The sequence below is a fragment of the Rhipicephalus microplus genome, chromosome X (assembly GCF_043290135.1).
Source record: "Rhipicephalus microplus isolate Deutch F79 chromosome X, USDA_Rmic, whole genome shotgun sequence".
NCBI lineage: Eukaryota > Metazoa > Arthropoda > Arachnida > Ixodida > Ixodidae > Rhipicephalus > Rhipicephalus microplus.
In genome coordinates, this window is record NC_134710.1 from 320,844,722 (window position 1) to 320,863,122 (window position 18,401).

General features: G+C 46.1%; 1 protein-coding gene across 8 annotated transcripts in view; it reads right to left on the reverse strand.

The window, feature by feature from the left end:
- Lamtor3 (Late endosomal/lysosomal adaptor, MAPK and MTOR activator 3) overlaps window positions 1-18,401 on the reverse strand; it is a 185,253-nt gene that overhangs the window by 112,094 nt on the left and 54,758 nt on the right. For all 8 annotated transcript variants that reach the window (XM_075879592.1, XM_037413674.2, XM_075879594.1 and 5 more), the window contains exon 5: window positions 201-264. In XM_075879592.1, coding sequence (XP_075735707.1) covers window positions 201-264 — 64 coding nt within the window. The remainder of the gene's footprint in view (window positions 1-200; window positions 265-18,401) is intronic.

An 18,401-nucleotide genomic window follows, 5' to 3' on the forward strand; every position in this document is an offset into this window, starting at 1 on the left:
AAGAGATTGTGCGATAAGAGTACATATTTTATTCCTGGAGCAGTCATGAATAGATGTGATAGCCACTGTGTAAAACTCAAAAGTGAAAAGAAAAACAGACAAGGACTTGCAAAACTCCAGAGCAAGCAATGTTCACAGTGAAGCTAGATTATGTTGTTAGAACTTGACTACAACAAAATTGACCAATGGCATCAACCCACCAGTATTAGCTGAACTGCTCGCAACAAGTGTGATGGTCACGGGATGCCTGTTGAAGCTCACCACCTGCACAGCAAAAGCAAGAAACAATTGTTCTTACTACCACCCAAATAGTTGTTTCTGCTGAGAGCCAACTTATGTCAATGTCTGGTGTTTTACATGCTGAACTCATAATAATATGAGGCATGCAGTGGTGTGGAACTATGGCCCCGCCGCGGTGGTCTAGTGGCTAAGGTACTCGGTTGCTGACCCGCAGGTCGCGGGATCGAATCCCGGCTGCGCCGGCTACATTTCTGATGGAGGCGGAAATGTTGTAGGCCCGTGTACCCAGATTTGGGTGCACGTTAAAGAACCTCAGGTGGTCGAAATTTCCGGAGCCCTCCACTACGGCATCTCTCATAATCATACAGTGGTTTTGGGACGTTAAAACCCCACAAATCCACAAAAAAGTGTGGAACTATAGATTGATACTGACCACCTGAGAATGCATAATGATATTTAATGTTTACCAAAACTGACAAACACATGGGTATTTTTATCCCTGATATGCAGACGTGGCCAAGAATATAACATGTATTCTTGAGCTTAGCAGTGCTAAACTTTGCATGCTAAGCTACCCAGGCAGGCAAGTTTGCCTCACTCCCCCATCTTCAATATAAAGAAAAAAAAATCCACGAACCAGGGGAGTCTTCCAGTATGATTGATCGATTGATTTGTGGGGTTTAATGTCCCAAAACCACCATATGATTATGAGAGACGCCGTAGTGGAGGGCTCCGGAAATTTCGAACACCTGGGGTTCTTTAACATACACCCAAATCTGAGCACACGGGCCTACAACATTTCCGCCTCCATCGGAAATGCAGCCGCAGCAGCCGGGATTCGAACCCGCGACCTGCGGGTCAGCAGCCGAGCACCTTAGCCACTAGACCACCGTGGCGGGGCAGTCTTCCAGTATGCTTGTTCAGAATTTGTGCTATCAGGAAAAAAAAGTTTTCAAGCTGCAGCAGTCACTGTAGTTGCTGCAACATTGGTAGATAAAGCATGCTACCCAAAAGAAAAAGTGCACACCACTACTGCTCATGAACACAGGTGCTTATTCTGCATATTACTCTGCTGTCAGTGTTTCTCGACACATTTATTCAGTGCCATTTCATGGAGTGTATCTGCAAAAGTAGTCAAGCTAGCATGCCCATACAGCCTTAGTGTCCGAGCGTCATCTTGTAGATTAGTTCTTTGAACAATGTGCACATCTTGCTGCTTGTCAGCTTTATCGTTTGCACCCACAGGGACACTAAGAAGAAAAGTGTCATCTGCCTCACTGAATTATCCCTCAATGTATCACTTTTGCTGCAACAAGTTCACACACCAGCACACCGGGAAAGATTTCGATGAAACCATCTAGGGCCTATGCAATTCTTCACAGAGCAAAAATTGATCACACTGTGTTCCAAAGCAGGCAGAAACGTGACAAGCTTTGAGAACATTTACTGAGCGAGCATAGTGAAAATAAAAAAAATACATTGAAATCCACATCACAGGGCTTTAAAGGCATTAGGGTTTTAGCAAGACCTCCAACACTTGGATCTGGGCGATTCATTTCCTCTTCTACTGCAAAACCAATGATCCATGACTTAATGATAGAGTTCTCATGATCCATCACTTGATAGAGTTCTCATAATCCATGACAATGATAGAGTTCTAAAAAAATTATTCCATGCGTTTCACTTCTGCGTCCCATGTAACAAATGTGTGGCAGGAGCATGTCTTGCGGGCATTTCTCCTAGCACACAAGTGGATAAGCTGCAAGAGCTATCCAGAGCTTAACAGAATAGCTTAGCACGCAACGCTTGAACAAGGGTATGCCCTCTAAGCATGAACTTAGCATTGCTATGCTAGGCTCTAATAGCATAACACTGGCTCGTGTCAATCAACACTTTCATGAGATCGCTATGCTTTCAGGAGTTGTACTTTCTCCTCAATCATTTATGGTATCTGGGCTGTATGTATTCTGCAAGAGGCCACTAGATGGGCTCTTCATTTCAGCGCTCAAGAGCTAGTGAACTGAAGCAAACAGTATACAGCAAATCTTGAGTATATTCATTTATTGCACATTCAACGTCCAACTGATGAACTTTGTAGGGGGTCAGGGCCAGTCGCTACACCGAACCTCTAAGGAACGACATGGAGACACCGAGCAACATATCTTGGCTGATGAAAGGCTTGGCTGCAACTGATAAACAGCGGAAGCTAAATGCAAGCCGCAAAAAATGCCAGCTAATCCTCGTTACCTTCTATACACTGGCTCCGCCACTGTCAGCGTTCCCATAACTTGCAGAATACTGCCCCTGATTTATAGAAGCAACTTTGCATTGCTATTGCAGTTAAGAGCCATTCAACAAAACAAACAAGTTTTTATATTATGCCTGTCACAAGAAACTTCTTGTTAAACTAATGCAGCAGACAGAGACAGCAGATATACTCCAGTGACATCTTCAGGGAAGCAGAAAAATATAAGGGTCTCACGATTCTACAGACCATAAGCAAGCTGCTGGTTTGTTTAAAACACTGATAGTGTAAGCATAAGTATGACAAAACTACTGCAATGCATTTTAGAAATCAAAGAAATATAGCAGAGTATAGTAAAACAAAATGTCACTGTTAAAACTTAAAGGGAACTCATGAAGCGTGGAAGCTTGGGCAAGTTGGTAGGACATAACTGAATGCAGGAACAGCGCAACCTAGAAGTAGTTACTTCGTAACTACGCAAGCGAAAAAACAAGGACAGAAAAGAGCGCTGTAGCGCTCTTTTCTGTCCTCGTTTTTTCGCTTCCGTAGTTACGAAGTAACTACTTCTAGGTTGCGCTGTTCCTGCATTCAGTTAAAGGGAACTCATTAGATCTGTTTCGAATTGGTCGCACGAATAGTACATACATTGAAACCTTATTAATATGCACCCACATGAAACGTACTAACAGAAACAGTTGCAGCGAATCCTTGACCAAATCCCATCGCGACTAATCTCAAGAAATACATCACAATGTACTGCAAAAGGTTTTGCATCTTTTCGAGAAGTGTGAAGAGCCGCCAATCAATGGTTCCGACAGCCACGTGTTTGCGATTATGCCTTTGCAGTAAGCATCAGGAAAACGCCGGCGTGGCAGACACTAAGGAGTTGGTATGACTTATTGCCAACAACCTAGTCACCATAAGTAGTACCTTCAGCTATCTGCCCAGCCAATCATGTGGCGTAGGGCTACTTTAAGCCTACTGTCTGCTTTTAATAGGAGACTACCTGAAAATGTTGGGCCCCCTATCACTGACACATTGTGCAAGGCTGGATACAAGCACGCACTGCTTTAAGGAAACAAAAGCAGCTCGCTTGCGCGCGATATGAGCGCCGAGAAACCTCACTGCATTGACGCTATCCCACTAAACACACGTGGTACAGAAAGCATAGAACTGTTGTAACCATACTGAATGCTTTCAACAGTGGAGCTGTTCAAGCCCAGCATTGGTCCATAACCGATAAATAGAAATGATCATGAACCCTTGTGCACTCTTCTCTGCTTCACTCCCAGCATGGGCCTCAAGCATTTTCTCCTCCACCGAAAATGCGGCTGCTGCAGCCAGGATTCAATCCCATAACCTGCGAGTCAGCTTTTAAGTGTCGTAACCACTAAACAACCCACTAAACAACCACAGTGAGGGAAAAAAAATTTCTTGGCAAGGCAGGATTAGAACACAAGTCTCTGTGTATGAAAGCGAGCAGCGTAACCATTCTGCCATTTAGGCACACTACCCGAGCATAGCATATCCTTGTATGGTATGTACAGCAAGAAGTTGGGAAAAGATGCGAGGGTAAGCAGGAGGGAAAGGAAGAAAGGAGAGGAACACATGGCCGAGAAAGCATGAGTGAAAGGATGAGTAAGAGTAAAATGAAGATAAAGGCAGAAAGGGAGCGAGAAAGAATGAGACTGAGAAGGACACAGACAGAAATAAATAGAAATAAACAGAAAAAAAATGATAGACAAGACTGAGAAGAGAGAAGAAAGGAAGCAAAAAGAGAAACCTAAAGAAATACCTAAAGGAATGAACCACTCCGAAGGATGGGATTAAATTTATAATTTTCGGTAGTTCTTTTCTTTGGGGTTAACGTACTGGGTTTTAGCCACAGGAGCATTTGCGAGGCAATATGCATTTCCTACACGAGACAAGATGATATGAATGCCAAGATCAAATTCAAGCATAGTTTTCAGAAAAGCTAGTCCTTGTTTTTGTTACTTTTTGTTATCATGAATTAAACTAATAAGTTAGTATTTCCAAACTATCTATTGCTAAGACTTATGACAATATAAACAAAGTATTTTATATACAAGGCACTGCTCATTTCATGGCCGATCCACCATGATGGCTTACGCCAGGTTAAAAGGGCCAATCAATCAATCAATCAAAGAAGGCAGTCAAGGTTCACACTTTTTTCAGGCTTGGCACCACTAATGCAAATCTGCCTTGATGTTTCAGATGCGAAGCATCTCACGAGCAAGCTTGATCTGGTGGCATCCGCACTCCACTGTGAATTCACGTCCCCTCCCCTCACTCCTCTGTTGTGCTCCCCTCTCTTTTGCCTCGCAATGCCAATACAGGCTTGAAAACTACTTGCAGCACAAGCTGAAGAACAACAAGAAGGGAGACAGGAAAGAGCACAATTCCCTTCCCCTTTTCTTTCAGTTTGCGCAGCAAGTAAACTTTTCAAGTATGAACCAACTAGTCTGCAAAGAAATATTGCTCCAATGCAAGCAGCGCAATGAAAAAAAAAAAAAAAAAACTGCTCGCATTCCCCAATCGTTCACTAGCCACCCCGCATATATAGGCACTAGATCTTGACCTCCAAGGTAGTGCTGGTGTGACACTTCTCCTGTGCCTTGTTTAACAATAAAAACTCGCAATGTGTGTGTGGACTGCAGGTCTCCCTCCGTCCAATTGTAGTCGTCTGTCTCATTGCCCATTAGCAGCGATTGACATGTTCCAGTAGGAAACACCGGTCTATCACCGCCTGGTTTGAGCCTCCCCAGGTGTCTCTCCTACGCAATGCTGCGATTAGCCCCAGCATCAATGCCACGGTCAGTTTAAGCGTTAGAGGCCCCTACTTCACATCTACACATGGTATCCTTCAGCAGGAGATAGTGCAATTTTTTTTTATTAGACGACAACCAAATTGTGCCGCGATCCACTACCAGGAAGCCTGTCATCGCCGCGTTAACCCAACGAGCTAGCTACCACATCTCCACACAGTCATTAGCGAGCAGAGTGGACATGAAGCGGGCCCGAAGAAGACTTCCCTGGCAAAAGTGCATATACGATACAGGAAGTGGCCCATTAGTAAACATGCGAGCCGAGCAGGCAAACATGCTGCACGCAACTAGCCAGGTGACTAGTAGCTACTCGTGCCAGTAGAGCACTTCAGAGAAACTATTAGTTTTCACTTAGTAGCAGATCGTCGTACAGACATGAACACGTGTTGAGAAAATCTGATCCTGTCCAGTCTTTCCCTATGTCAGTCACTGCATAACCTGAAACCTGTTGTTTCGAACGAGTAAGGGTATCTCACAACACTTAAAAACAAGAACTAATGGTGCAACATGCACATTATCAGTTTGTGCTAAATCAGTACACTTAAGAACACACTCAAACACCTTTGTTTCACACAAAGTGAAAAAATGTCAACACAGTGCCCCTGTGAATGCCGCAATCTCTGTTTGCAATATCAGCATGGTGATGGAAGTGGTTGCACGTGCCAGACAAAATCATTGCCACCATGTTGCTTGTTTAGAAATTCCATGGCAGCCGCACAGCAACACAGCCAATCAGCAATGAAGGCGTGGTCACATGATTGAATCAGCACACCACATTTACTTCTGTAGTTCATTATCACTCTTTACCTTTTTTTATGCACGAGTTCTCTCATTTTTACTAGTTGCATGTTCATGCTGTAAGTGTGCGACTGGGGAATTTATAATGCAATCGCCATGCTGGCGAAGCTTTTGCCTCAGCTTTCCAACGTTTCTATGCACTTTGGACAGTTCTCATGCAAGCGATGTTCTACAAAACATGCTTTTTGCTGGAGTGGTCAAGGTCGCATGCGACTTTACAACTGCACAATGTGTACCTATATTGTGCAGTTACTGTGGCTCTACCTCTACAAGGTTTTGCGTTTCACAATTATATGCAGCTGCAAGCGCATATTTGCAAGTTTTTTCAGCTCGCAAACATAGGAAAAAAAGGAACAGGGTACACAGAAAGAGCGCTGACTTTCAACTAACTTTATTTTGCAGAGTGGCAAAATATATATGCGTCGAAAAGGACGACACAGAACAGGAAAATAAAAAACAAGCCTAATCAATGCATCAGTATCAAAACACGTGAGACGGGTCCTTGATTGCCTCAAAGGCTAGCCAGGTAATCATGTTCTAACTGTGATAAAGCAACAGATGAGGTGCTTAGGCAGTTATTGCCTGGTAAGTATTTTTCAGCTTCAATAATTTCGCGGGTAAGGCGATTACTATGCCTCGCCAATATACAGCACCGATCGAAGATGGGGGTGCAACCACAATCTCGGCAATGGATGCCATTGTGCCCTTGTACCACGTTGTGCAGGTTACTTCGAAGCTCTCGGAGGCTGTTATTTATGCACCTGCTAGTTTGGCCGACAGACATTCCCACACATCAGTGGAATAAAGTAGACGACTCCCACTGCGCATGGGACGTATCGTGACCTGTGCGCAACAGAGCAGGGGCAACAGTTCGTGCGAGGTGCAATGCAACAGTTCGTGCGAGGTGCAATAACCCGCTTGCAAAGTCTCTGCAATTTTTCTGGTGCAGAAAAACCACCAGAACTTTGGCTGACTGAGCAATGTTTTTTAGCCTGTGCGAGACGTGAACATAAGGTAGTATGACAGGCCGGCTCTTTCTGACCCTGTTGCCCTTTTCCGGTTTGTTGGCTCTCTTCACGACAGTGACCAGCTTTTCCGCCACCAAGACGAGAACATGTGCGGGGTAACCAGCTTTTGTCAGATGCTCCACTTGTAGAGCAAAGCTGTGGTGGACCATGTGGGAGCAAGACTTCTTTAAGGCGTTGGCAAGGCAGAAGTTAGCAATGCTCTGCTCAACCAATTTTGAGCGAGCCAAGATGAAAGGCAAACATTCCTTACCTTGGGCTGTGCCATGATCAGGAAAGCTTGTGCTGAGTGTGTTCTGGGACAACCAGAAAATCGCGGTGCAAAGAATGGCACAGCATTTCAGATTGACATGTCACGTATTAGACGGAGAAATAGAAACACCACCTGTAACAGAGGCTGGCTGTTCTATTCTGCCTCAGTCTCTTCTTCGTCTGGACGAGTATGTGCCCTTACCTTAGCACCGCTTAGTCATCAATACACTCGGCCACGACTGAGACGTAGGGTCTATCCGCGTAAATGTCTCTGGTAGGCGAAATTGACTGTTTCTTGGAGGTCTTTACAGATATCGGATCAGCTGTGTCGGTATATGCTGGAGGGCGGATGTGTCTGGCAGTCGGCACTGGCTGTTGAGGGTAGGTCATAGCCGCCGCTGTCGCCTCTCTTGTCGCACCTCTGCAGGATGTCGTAGGAGACTCGCAATAAATGGTAGGTAATAGCACTGACGTGTCGTGACCCCACGAAGAGCATCTGCTCAGTCGCCCCATGCATCCTCTCCACTTTGCAGCTGATGGGCAAACTCTCATCGACACTCTCCCACAGGTCAAGTTAGGTGGAACGTACAGATTTTTTGAGTAACGGGCATCCACTGCCATCAGGCTCAACATAGAGGACACCCGCACATGCCCTAAAATCTTTGGCTTTTATTTTGTCTGCATGAGGGGTATGTCAGGCACGAGAACATCTGGCCCCTCCATGTGCTCAAGCACTGGCGAGCTTGGAGGCGGCCTCGGCAACTGTTGTGGCTTCTGAGTGGCAGGTCTAGCGTGGGGAGTAGCCTCGTAGCTGCTCCCATCTGTGGCAGAGAACACAGCTTGTGGCCGATCGTGTCTGCCACAAGACACTCAAAGCCTTCATTAGGGTGGCTGCTGTGGTCATCTTCAGCACAGAGACAGTGCCCCTCATGATCTTTATCACCAAGAAAAGAGACAGATGGCTTGCACTCTTTCGGTGCCTTCACTGTAAGTGTGTGAAGCACGAGAAGAGCTGGTACCTGAATGTGCCCCTGTAAAGGAGAATATAGCCCTGGTTTGGGCGCAGGCTTCTCCAGAGTACATAATAGAACATCAAGACGCACTGAAATTGTCAGCGGTGCCGGTGAACACATTCATGGATGCCATGGACTCCTGCTCTTCTGGTCCTTCATGAAAGGAGTACGTGTCAGGCACGAGAAGAGTTGGTGACTGCATGTTTGCCCAAGCTGCTGGGTTCGGAGGGCACGCTACCAACTGCTCTTGCTTGAAGGTGGTCGTGGTCTGTATTTATGGTCCTGCCGATGGTGACAGTGCGTAACAGAAGCTGTACAGTGGGGAACCCTTATGGCGGCCGGTATTGGTGTCTGCTCTCCGCACAAGGACTCGATGGCACAACTATACCACCAAAGTGATTTTCATCGCAGTTCCCATTAATGGTAGAGAGTGGACCAAAGATGACAGGGTAGATCTAAAGGGAACAGAAAATACTTGTCAGTTTAGCACACCATTCAGGCCAGGTTTATTCCACGATGCCTTTGTAGGCATGCCATACTTTTGCTGCATCGCGAAGGTAGTCGATGGCCCTTCCATTTCTGTTGGTCTGTCCAGCCATCACGGTTTACGAGTAAGTTGATGGTGCTGACCCGAAGGAACATGTCGTCCTAGAAACCGCGGCACTCCGGTACTCCGGTAATTCCCATGCAGCAGCCGATAGTAATGTGGTTTGGCAGGATGCGGAAGTTCCCGCACTGAAACGGGCTAGTTCCTTTGATAGCAAGGATGCCACTTGCGTGACACCTGTGTGGTCGTTGCGCGAAAAACACAAGGATCTAGAGTCAGGCTCTGCAGAAAATGTGGAGGCCCCAGCACTCAGGCAGGTGGTACAGGGGATACAAGACGCCAAGCTGCCCAGTTGGTGCGACAGGCGTGTGGGGGCGCGGATGATCTGCGCTGCTTTGTCAGATAAGCAACCCAGAGAGCCTTTGGTGGCGACTGCGAAATAAGGGTCGTCGCAGCAATCAGCGCAGTGGCAATGTCCTAGACCGTGGAAGTGGGAACAACACAATCAAAGGGAGTGGTGCTGGTATAAGGACGTCGAGCCACTGAGGCCTGGACGCCTTCCGCAGACGGTGCTTGTAGTGCCAGCAGGTAAACTGGTGCCGAGGAGGCCTGGACACCGTCCCTACACTGGGCTTCCGACGACAAGCTTGTGAATTCCATGCATGCTCGAGGAAGTGTGCACGATGTGGCCTAACTGGCGGCTCCGCAAGGCGCATTACCCTAGGGCTTCGTTTTAGACGACTGCGCCACTGTCACGTACTAGATGGAGAAATAGACAACGCCCGTAACTGAGGCTGGTTGTTCTATTCTGCCTTGTTCTCTTCTTCCTTTAGACCAATATGTGCCCCGGTCCAAGCCCCACTTTGTCATCATTACAATGTCAAGAACACACACTAAAAGCATCTGAATTTATTGCAGCCAAAAAACCTTGGGCTGTGCCATGATCAGGAAAGGTTGTGCTGATTGTGTTCCGGGACAACCGGAAAATGACAGTGAAAGAAGTGGTACAGCATTTCAGACTGACGTGTCAAAAAAACACTTATACCTCATTATAACAAAGTTCCACCTTACAATAAGTTCGTTATATCCAGAAACTCATTATGAAGGTTTATTTTCAACTATATTGTAAAACTATTTTAATTTACTTCATTATACAGGTTATTTTATAACAAAGTTTGAGTTTACCTATATCAGACCAGCTGCCCAACTGTACTGCTGAAGCTACCATACGCCTTAAAAACACTGAAGATCATTAAGACAAAAATTTATTGTGCTAAAGCAAATGCCAACGATGCCAAGCTGCACCATGGCAGCAAGGATTAAGTGCCATGGTAAAGAAAGTGTTCAGTGCCACTTTACCTGCTGAATGCAAAATGCAGCAGGTAAAGATGGAAGTCAATATTGTTCCCCCAAAAGTCATTCAAGGTACACTAATGGCAAATAATTTATGTCAGAGTGAAAGCTCAATGAATGACTACGTATAAAATGACAATATTATCAAGAGCAGTGCCATAGTTAGCGAGAAATTAAGCTAAATGCACGAGATGTGCCACGAGAAGTACAATCACAAAATGATCCCAATGATGTCAGAGTTACCGCCTACAATTAATCACTATAACCTGTTACACCACTGTGGTTCAGCAAAACCAAAGCTACGGGGTGTAAGAAAGCCACACCCTAGCGCAGCGAAATGTAATCCCACATACAAGAGCCTTGAAATTGACAGGGTTGGTGGCGTTTCCTTTGTGCGTGTTTCGCCACATTGCCACGATATGGTTATTCTTAGTCGCATTTACCGTATTTATTTTGCACCCTCACATAAATTCTGCACCCCTCATATTTAGCCTGCTTTACGAAAAAAAAATTTACTCGCATATTTCACGCTCCCCCACCCAGCTGAGCCAGCTCACTGGCCCACCCACAAAAAGACTTTGGACACCTTGAACGGGCGCCCGCTTCGCTGAGTAGGCTAATGCAATCAAACGGGCAGCAAGTGCAAAGCCCCTTCTTCTGAGGACTTCCGAAATAGGGTCCCTAGAACACTGCACCCGCTGGAACTGCTGAAGCGTTTGCCTCCCTCCCCTATTCCTATGATCGCTACCATGATAATATACGCTTGCATCATGGCACGGACAACTTTCTGCATCGGAGGCCTGCAAGCGCCTATCGCGCCAACTGTTCCCCTTGTTCTCTGTGTCCGCACTGCAATGCATGCTTGGTTGATTTCTGAAATTTGGGTTCTGCCATCAATTCGTTGCCTTTTTACAGTTCTTTTGAAATGGCCAACAGTAACTATATATATATACTGCAAAATTCAAGCTCGCTGTTGTGAAGTTTGCTGAAGAAAACTGGAATGGTGCGGCCACCAAGCGTTTCAGCATGAACTTTAATGTAGAACAATCGCCGCGATCGGTACAGGAGAAAACAGCGTGCGTGCTAGCTAATACAAGTTTTCTGCCGTTGAAGAAGGCCTTTTCAATTATATGTGAACCCTCGAGTCCTTTGGTATTGCCGTGTCATGGGACCTAGTTTCTCCAAGCATTGTCCAAAAGCTTCAAGAAAATGGGGCATTCGAAAAGGCTCGACAGAACCGAAAACGATGCGCTTTGGGAGGGCGGTGACAGCAATCGCGACAATTATTCTCAATGTGAACTTTCGATCAGCGATTTTGACTAGACTGCGCGTGACTGCATCTGACTGGTGGTTAAACTACATGCTAATGCTGTTTAATTGACAAGTACACTTTCTTTGTGCATCAATTTATTATTTTTAGTGTATATACTGCACACGTTAAGACCATTGCACATTATGTCACATGCATTCGCAAAATCCCCGCGTAATTTGTGCACCCCCTTCTCGGAGCCCCAAAATGGCGAAAAAAAGTGCTCAAATTATGCGAGTAAATGCAGTATTTTGTATGCATTTATTTATTTGTGTTCGTTACTGTCGATACCTGCATTTATAAATCAATATGGCAGCACCCATCCAGAAGCGACCGTCTGCTTCGATCCGGACTTGCTCTTGCTACACACTCACTGCGCTGACTGCAGTTAAACAGCCATTGATTAGTTTCATCTCGCTCTGGCACTAAAGCATCAGGTACGTTTTGTCTTTATTAGCAAGATAGGCTGCTTGCTTAGCCACACATGATCAGCCTAACGCAACAAGGCAGTGTTCGGGCTGCGTCACCAGACCAAGAACTCTGCATCTCCAAATACCGGACATGCAACATCGCACAGCGTTCCGTGTGCATAAGCTTGATTGAGATAACCTCCGCATACAATTCATCTCGCGTATAGTAAATCGCACATGACATCGCAAATACTCATGTGGCTAAAACCTAGTGTTGTAGCCCCAAAGGAAATAACCTCTGGAAGTGATAAATTGAACCCTATCTTTCAGAGTGGTTCATCTAGAAGTCTTTTTCTTTGATTGACAAGCAATTTGCATGTTTGAAAGAAATGATGCAGGGAGTAGACTAGCCGAGCTACAGAGTAAAAAACGAAGCTTTGTGAATGCTGTAGAGATGGATGTGCATGCCAGTGTTTGTTTCAGAAAGTAACATGAACAACGCAAGATGTTGCAGTGAATTAGAGACTCGGCAGTGGCCGAACTGACCATGCCGTCGCCACTTTCGTAGCGCGTTCTCTTTCTTGCATGTGCCTCAAGCTCTTAGCATGAGCTGCGTGAGCAATGTTGCGTTCGGAGAGCCACCCTTTGCTGCGGCCGCCGGAACGAAAGAAACGCGCCCGCCTCACTTTGTGGAGATAAAAGAGCAGCGCGAAGACGTCCTGTTGTTTTTCATGTACCGGGCGGTGCATGGTTGCAGTTACTCGACGGAGCATTGCTGTCGTTGGGGCCGGCGCGAAAATGCAACAGGTGGCATCTTCGTGCCCCAGTAAAAGCCAGCATCTTCGTGCCCCAGGAAAAGCCACAATGCAGAGTTTCCGCCAAAGGCAAACGTTGGACCACCACGCTGTGCGTCTGACTGATAGGCCGCCGACGCTCCAATCCGTGCCAGATGTCCAGGCACATCTGCCATTCGACAGCCTGTGTGGTCGGCCGGAGCGGTGAGATGACATAATCACTACATTCCACTTGCTGGAAGCAAGATTCGCCAGGTGAGACAACATCGCCAGAACCACACATGTGCTTGGGTTGTGTGCGCGTGTATGCTGGGGACAGTGCCAGCATAATGACCCTCGTGAGTGCTGTGGGGCCTGTTATTTGACAGTGCAGTATTGATCTATTCCCCAATCTAGGGATCTGGGGAAATGAGACTGTTTAAAATGAGCCCTCGCGGGCTGCTCAGAGAGTTTTTTCAATGTAGAGCTTTGGGCCAGAGAGCTCGCCATGTACATAATGTAAATAAATCCTCTACAAAGTTTCCTTCCTTCTGGCTCGGCACCCTTATTCCGGACCTCCAATGCCGCAGAGGCCAGTCGCAACAACTGGATGGCAGTGTTGGGATGAGACTCAGTGACATGAACCGGAGGTAAGCCAAAAGCCCTAGCCCAGGAATTCAGTGGGAACAATGCAGCGTACCATGACCACATGTAATGGGGTGAGTGCCTGGTTTTGTACTTGAGATATACCGAGTCATTTCGCCTATACCCCTTAGAAAATAGATAAGACCAACAACTGCCCAGCCACTGTGGTTTTTATTTCAGCACAGAGCAGCACTTTATCATTATCTGAGCAAGAAGATTGAGGAGAAAAGCTTGGGTATTTCAGCAGTAATGTTGATTTGATTAATATGTGGGGTTTAACGCCCTAAACCACCACATTATTATGAAAGATGCCGTAGTAGAGGGCTCCTGAAATTTCATTCAGTAGTAATGTAAGTAAGTTTTGCAGGAGTTGTAAGGGCAAGTTGCGGGAGAGTTTTGGGATGTTGGAGAGAGCACAGGCGTGAAAAAGAAAAAAGGTAGAGAGGAAAGTTGGCCATGTGGGACTACTTGTGTGGTTAAGCTTTTGGTTTGCACAGTCAGATTTGCCAGGCTTCAATTTTTTCCGAACGAGAATTGAAACTGGTGGGTTTGTGATTCATCACAGCTGAGTGAGAGCAGAGCAGTCGCCATAGACCTTATGAGATTGACCAGAGATAAACCTGCTAAACTTGTGTTTGGATTTTGATTTAGAATTTGACGATGGTATGCCTGCATCTCAACTCTGTGAAGTAATTCTCGAAAGCAAAAGTAACAGCGAAGACATCGAGTACTTTAAGAATATGTACTTGATTGAACAGGATTGGATAGAGAAAGAAGATGAAAACAGGAAGAGGAAGTACAGAGGGCACATGGAAAAGAAAAACACAGGAAGATGATGCAAGAGTTACACGAGCAGATTGAAAGACTAGATTGCAGGTTAGATACAAAACAGCAGAGTGGTCAAATTGTAGAGGTAGCACACATGAAGCACGAGGAACGGTTGTGTGCGATGCGATTCAATCTCGCAAAGGCTAGCAGATGTGTAGGTAGCAGCAGATTCACGAATGAACCGAGTTTGACAACTGCGAAAGAAGCTGCGCTAATAGAAGAGGTCGATGAAGGCCAAAGTGCTGTGCGGCGACGTGCTGTGCCAGGACAATTCTAGTAAAACAGCTAAGATAGTTTTAGACCACCTCGCACAGACACAAAGTGAGAGTGTCCCAATGTCAGATCTTGCCTGCAGGCGAGAACCGCTAGGCGAGAACACCAGCGTTAGGCCAGTAGAGTACGAAAGTAGCGCACGGTAGAGTAGTTGTGGACAGCTCCCAAGCATGTGAGCTTGGTCCGCATGAGAGTATCGGTACAGTGGATCCTGCATACAGTGTCCACGAGGATTTTGACCTGCTAGGCTGGAACACCGGAATGAATTCAGGAGAAGGAGCAAAAGTAGATCGGTGAGTACAATGCAGTTGTAGGCGGCTTCCTAGAATGAGAGCTAGTTTCTTCGGAAGAAAACAGCTGCAGTGTTAAGAGACTCGTTAAGCTGTCCGGCAGTCTAGAGAGTGGGGGAGAAGATGATTTGTGCAAAAATCATTTGGACTGCACAGGCAAGAGAGCTAACAAAACCAGCCAGTGCTGGCGAGCAAGAGAGGCTAGTGGAAGGGTCAGAAATGGGCCCCAAGAAGAGACATAGCGGGAAGCGGCGTCATAAAAGCAGGAGTGCAACAAAGAGCAACCCGCTTGAAGGAAGGCAATAAGTATTCAAACATAGTAAGCCGAACGAGGCGTTTGTCATCCTCGCCGAAGTGGTGTTGCATGAGTCCGAGTCGCCGGACAAAAAGAAATGCACGTCGGGCGAAAATGCAGACAAAAGGAACGGGACGGTCGGCCTCCCGTCATCCTATCCACGGGAAGTTTGATGGGGCGCAGGAGTGCAAAGTCGGCGGCTCGCAAGAAGCAACAGAACGAGGTGAAGAATGATCGCCAGCGAGGGGCTTGGTGGGGTTCAAAGGCGAAGCAAATGGGTTTTGCCATTGTTTACTCCCCATTCACCAAGAAAGGCACACAGGGCGCGACCGCCACGCGTTCGTCTCAAAATTGAGTGACAGCAGTAAGTGTTTGAAAAAACTCATTAGTAGATTTAGTTGTTCTGTTTTGATTTTTTGTTTTGACTGTTTATTTTAGTTTTGTACCATGTTATTCTAAGTATTTCGGCTACTATATAACATTTAGGTAACAATTGCTAGTTTTGTTAATTTCTTAAACTTTGCATGTTTTGTTTTTAGAAGCAAGTGTTGTACGGTTGTGTAACGACACGCATAGGAGTGTTTGTCGAGTAAGAGCAACGTTAGAAACTGATGTTGCAGGAACGCGGAGAAGCAAGAATATTTCAAGTTTTTTTAGAGTTGATGCGAAAGATTTTAAAATTGTTTTTGTTTTGTCCGCATGTGTTTGGTGCGGACGTGAGTAAGAATGTTAGTTCACGAGTTTACGAGTATATTTTATGAGCATGGCAACCACAAGGAGAAGTTAATTAGTAGTTCATCCACGCAGGAGCACTATAACTTGCGATTGCGGACGTGTAATGTGGATGTTCCTGATGCAGGCGCAGTAGCACAGTTATTCTTTCGTCTGCTCAAAGGAAATTGACAACTAGCTTTGGGGGCCTAAAAGATAGGGGAAAGTAAAATGCTTTATTTTATGAGTATGAGGCTTGGTCAAATTACAGCGGAGTACTGGCACTGGCACACAAGTATGCCACGAGGGCACATCTCTTGAAAGAAGCTTATTCTCGTGTTGTAATTGGGAGTTTCAGAGAGAGCTCAGAGAAACGCTTCGATTGCTGTTTTGTGCTCTAGTTATAATGTTGAAGAAAGGTTGTTATAACATCATTTTTCAGACTCGATGTGTCTCAGTGTGGGCAGGGCGCTCATGCGTGCCAGTGGTTGTGTGTATTTCTGAGCAATCCCAGGAAGAAAAGGCCCTTGGATGATTAAAGAATGCTGTATTACGTCATCGGTAGTGGCCTGGAGGACGCCACCAAACAACGACGCTTCGGGACCTGTTTAGCAGGTGACCCTCAGGTCGAGTCTTTCACTGGTGGACAATCTATTGTGTTTGGCGAGCCACCCTTTGCCACGTCCGCTGCGACAGAAGAAAGGCGGCCGCCTCACTTTGTGGAAATAAGGAGCAGCACGACGCCCTGCTGTTTTTCATGTTGCGTGGTTGCAATTACTCAACGGGGCACTGCTGTCATTGGGGCTGGCGCGAAAATGCGACACGTGGCATCTTCGTGCCCCAGAAAAAGCCACAATGCTGAGTTTCCAACAAAGACCGACGTCAGACCACCAGACTGTGCGTGCCTAATAGGCCACCTATGCTCATATCAGTGCCAGATGTCCAGGCACATGCCATTGAAGGCACCTGGCCAGCACCTGCCATTCGACAGCATGTGTGGTTGGCCTGAGCAGAAGGACGACATACTCATTACCCCACTTGCTGGAAGCAAGATTCAAGGACGACATACTCATTACCCCACTTGCTGGAAGCAAGATTCGCCAGATGAGAAAACATACACATACGCCGGAACCATACACATGTTTGGCTTGTGTATGTGTGTATGCTGGGGACAGTGCCTGCATACTGACCCTCACGAGTGCTGTGAGACCCGTTATTGGACAGTGCAGTATGGACCCATCCCCAATCTAAGGATCTGGGGAAACATCAGCCCTCGCAGGCTGTTCAGGGAGCTTTTTAGACGTAGAGCTTTGGGCCAGTGAGCTCACCATGCACACAGTGTAAATAAATCCTCTACAAAGTTTTCCTTCCTCCTGTCTCGGCATCCTTATCCCGGATCTTGAGAGCCGCAGAAGCTAGTCTCAACAGCGGCGAGGTAAAAACCATGATCATGATTAACGATGATGATGCCACGACATTTTTGAGCAAAGCACTTCACAGGATTCTATGGCTGAAAATCGCCGTGGCATGGAGCCGCAACAAACAAGCCCGGTGCCAGGCCACTCCCCCTCCCCCCCCTCCCGATTGCCACGGCAAGCGGCTGTGGAGCCATGGATAATTTACACTCAAACCTCGATATAATAAATCCAGATATAACAAAATATAGGTTATAACAAAATGAATGAAGAATAGTCTTGCAATATTTTTTAATGAATTTTTGGATGTAACGAAATTATTATTATGAGAGATACAACTTTGTTATAATGAAGCTCGAGTGCAAATGCAGCGAGTATTTCGCAAGTATGCAGGTAGTGGGCATGCACCAATATTATTCTAAGTGTGAAAGAATGACAGCTTACCGCAACAGTTATGAGTTCAGCATCTTGCATTACACACACATGACGTACGCATTTAGCCATAAATCTGACGATGGGCAGCAAGGCACTCACTAACGTTGAAAACGTGGCCACTTTCGGGCAGGTTTTCCGTGACACACTCTTCCATGGTGCATTCTTCCATGATGATGGCATCACGGAAGAATGCCCTTCAATGATATCTTCAAATACTGCTTGAAGCACTGACATACCGGTCGCAGGAGCTTGTGCCACTATAGCTATCAAAGCAATGAGGCCCTGCTGTCTGTCAAGACTCAACATTGCGCGCCCGCCGCACCACAAGTGGCGCTACGCGTGGCTTTTCAAAACACCCCCTATAGGTCTCAAATGAAGTGTATAGCACAAGCACGTTGAGTGCAGTAGAATAATGCAACTGCAGTGCCCGTTCGTACACCCCACTGGCCAAGCATTACTGATTTATTCAGGAGCCCATGACTAATGTTGCTGTCTAGTACCAAGTAGATGAAATCACCAGACAGCTAGGTATAAGAGCCGTACAATATTAAAAAAGCTCAAGAATCACATTTAAAACAAGAATGGAGGCACAGGCAACAGCTCAAATGGCGGCAGTATTGCTTGTGATGGCTATATTTACATCTCTAGGTATACACATACATCTCTAGGTATACATCTACATACACATACATCTCTAG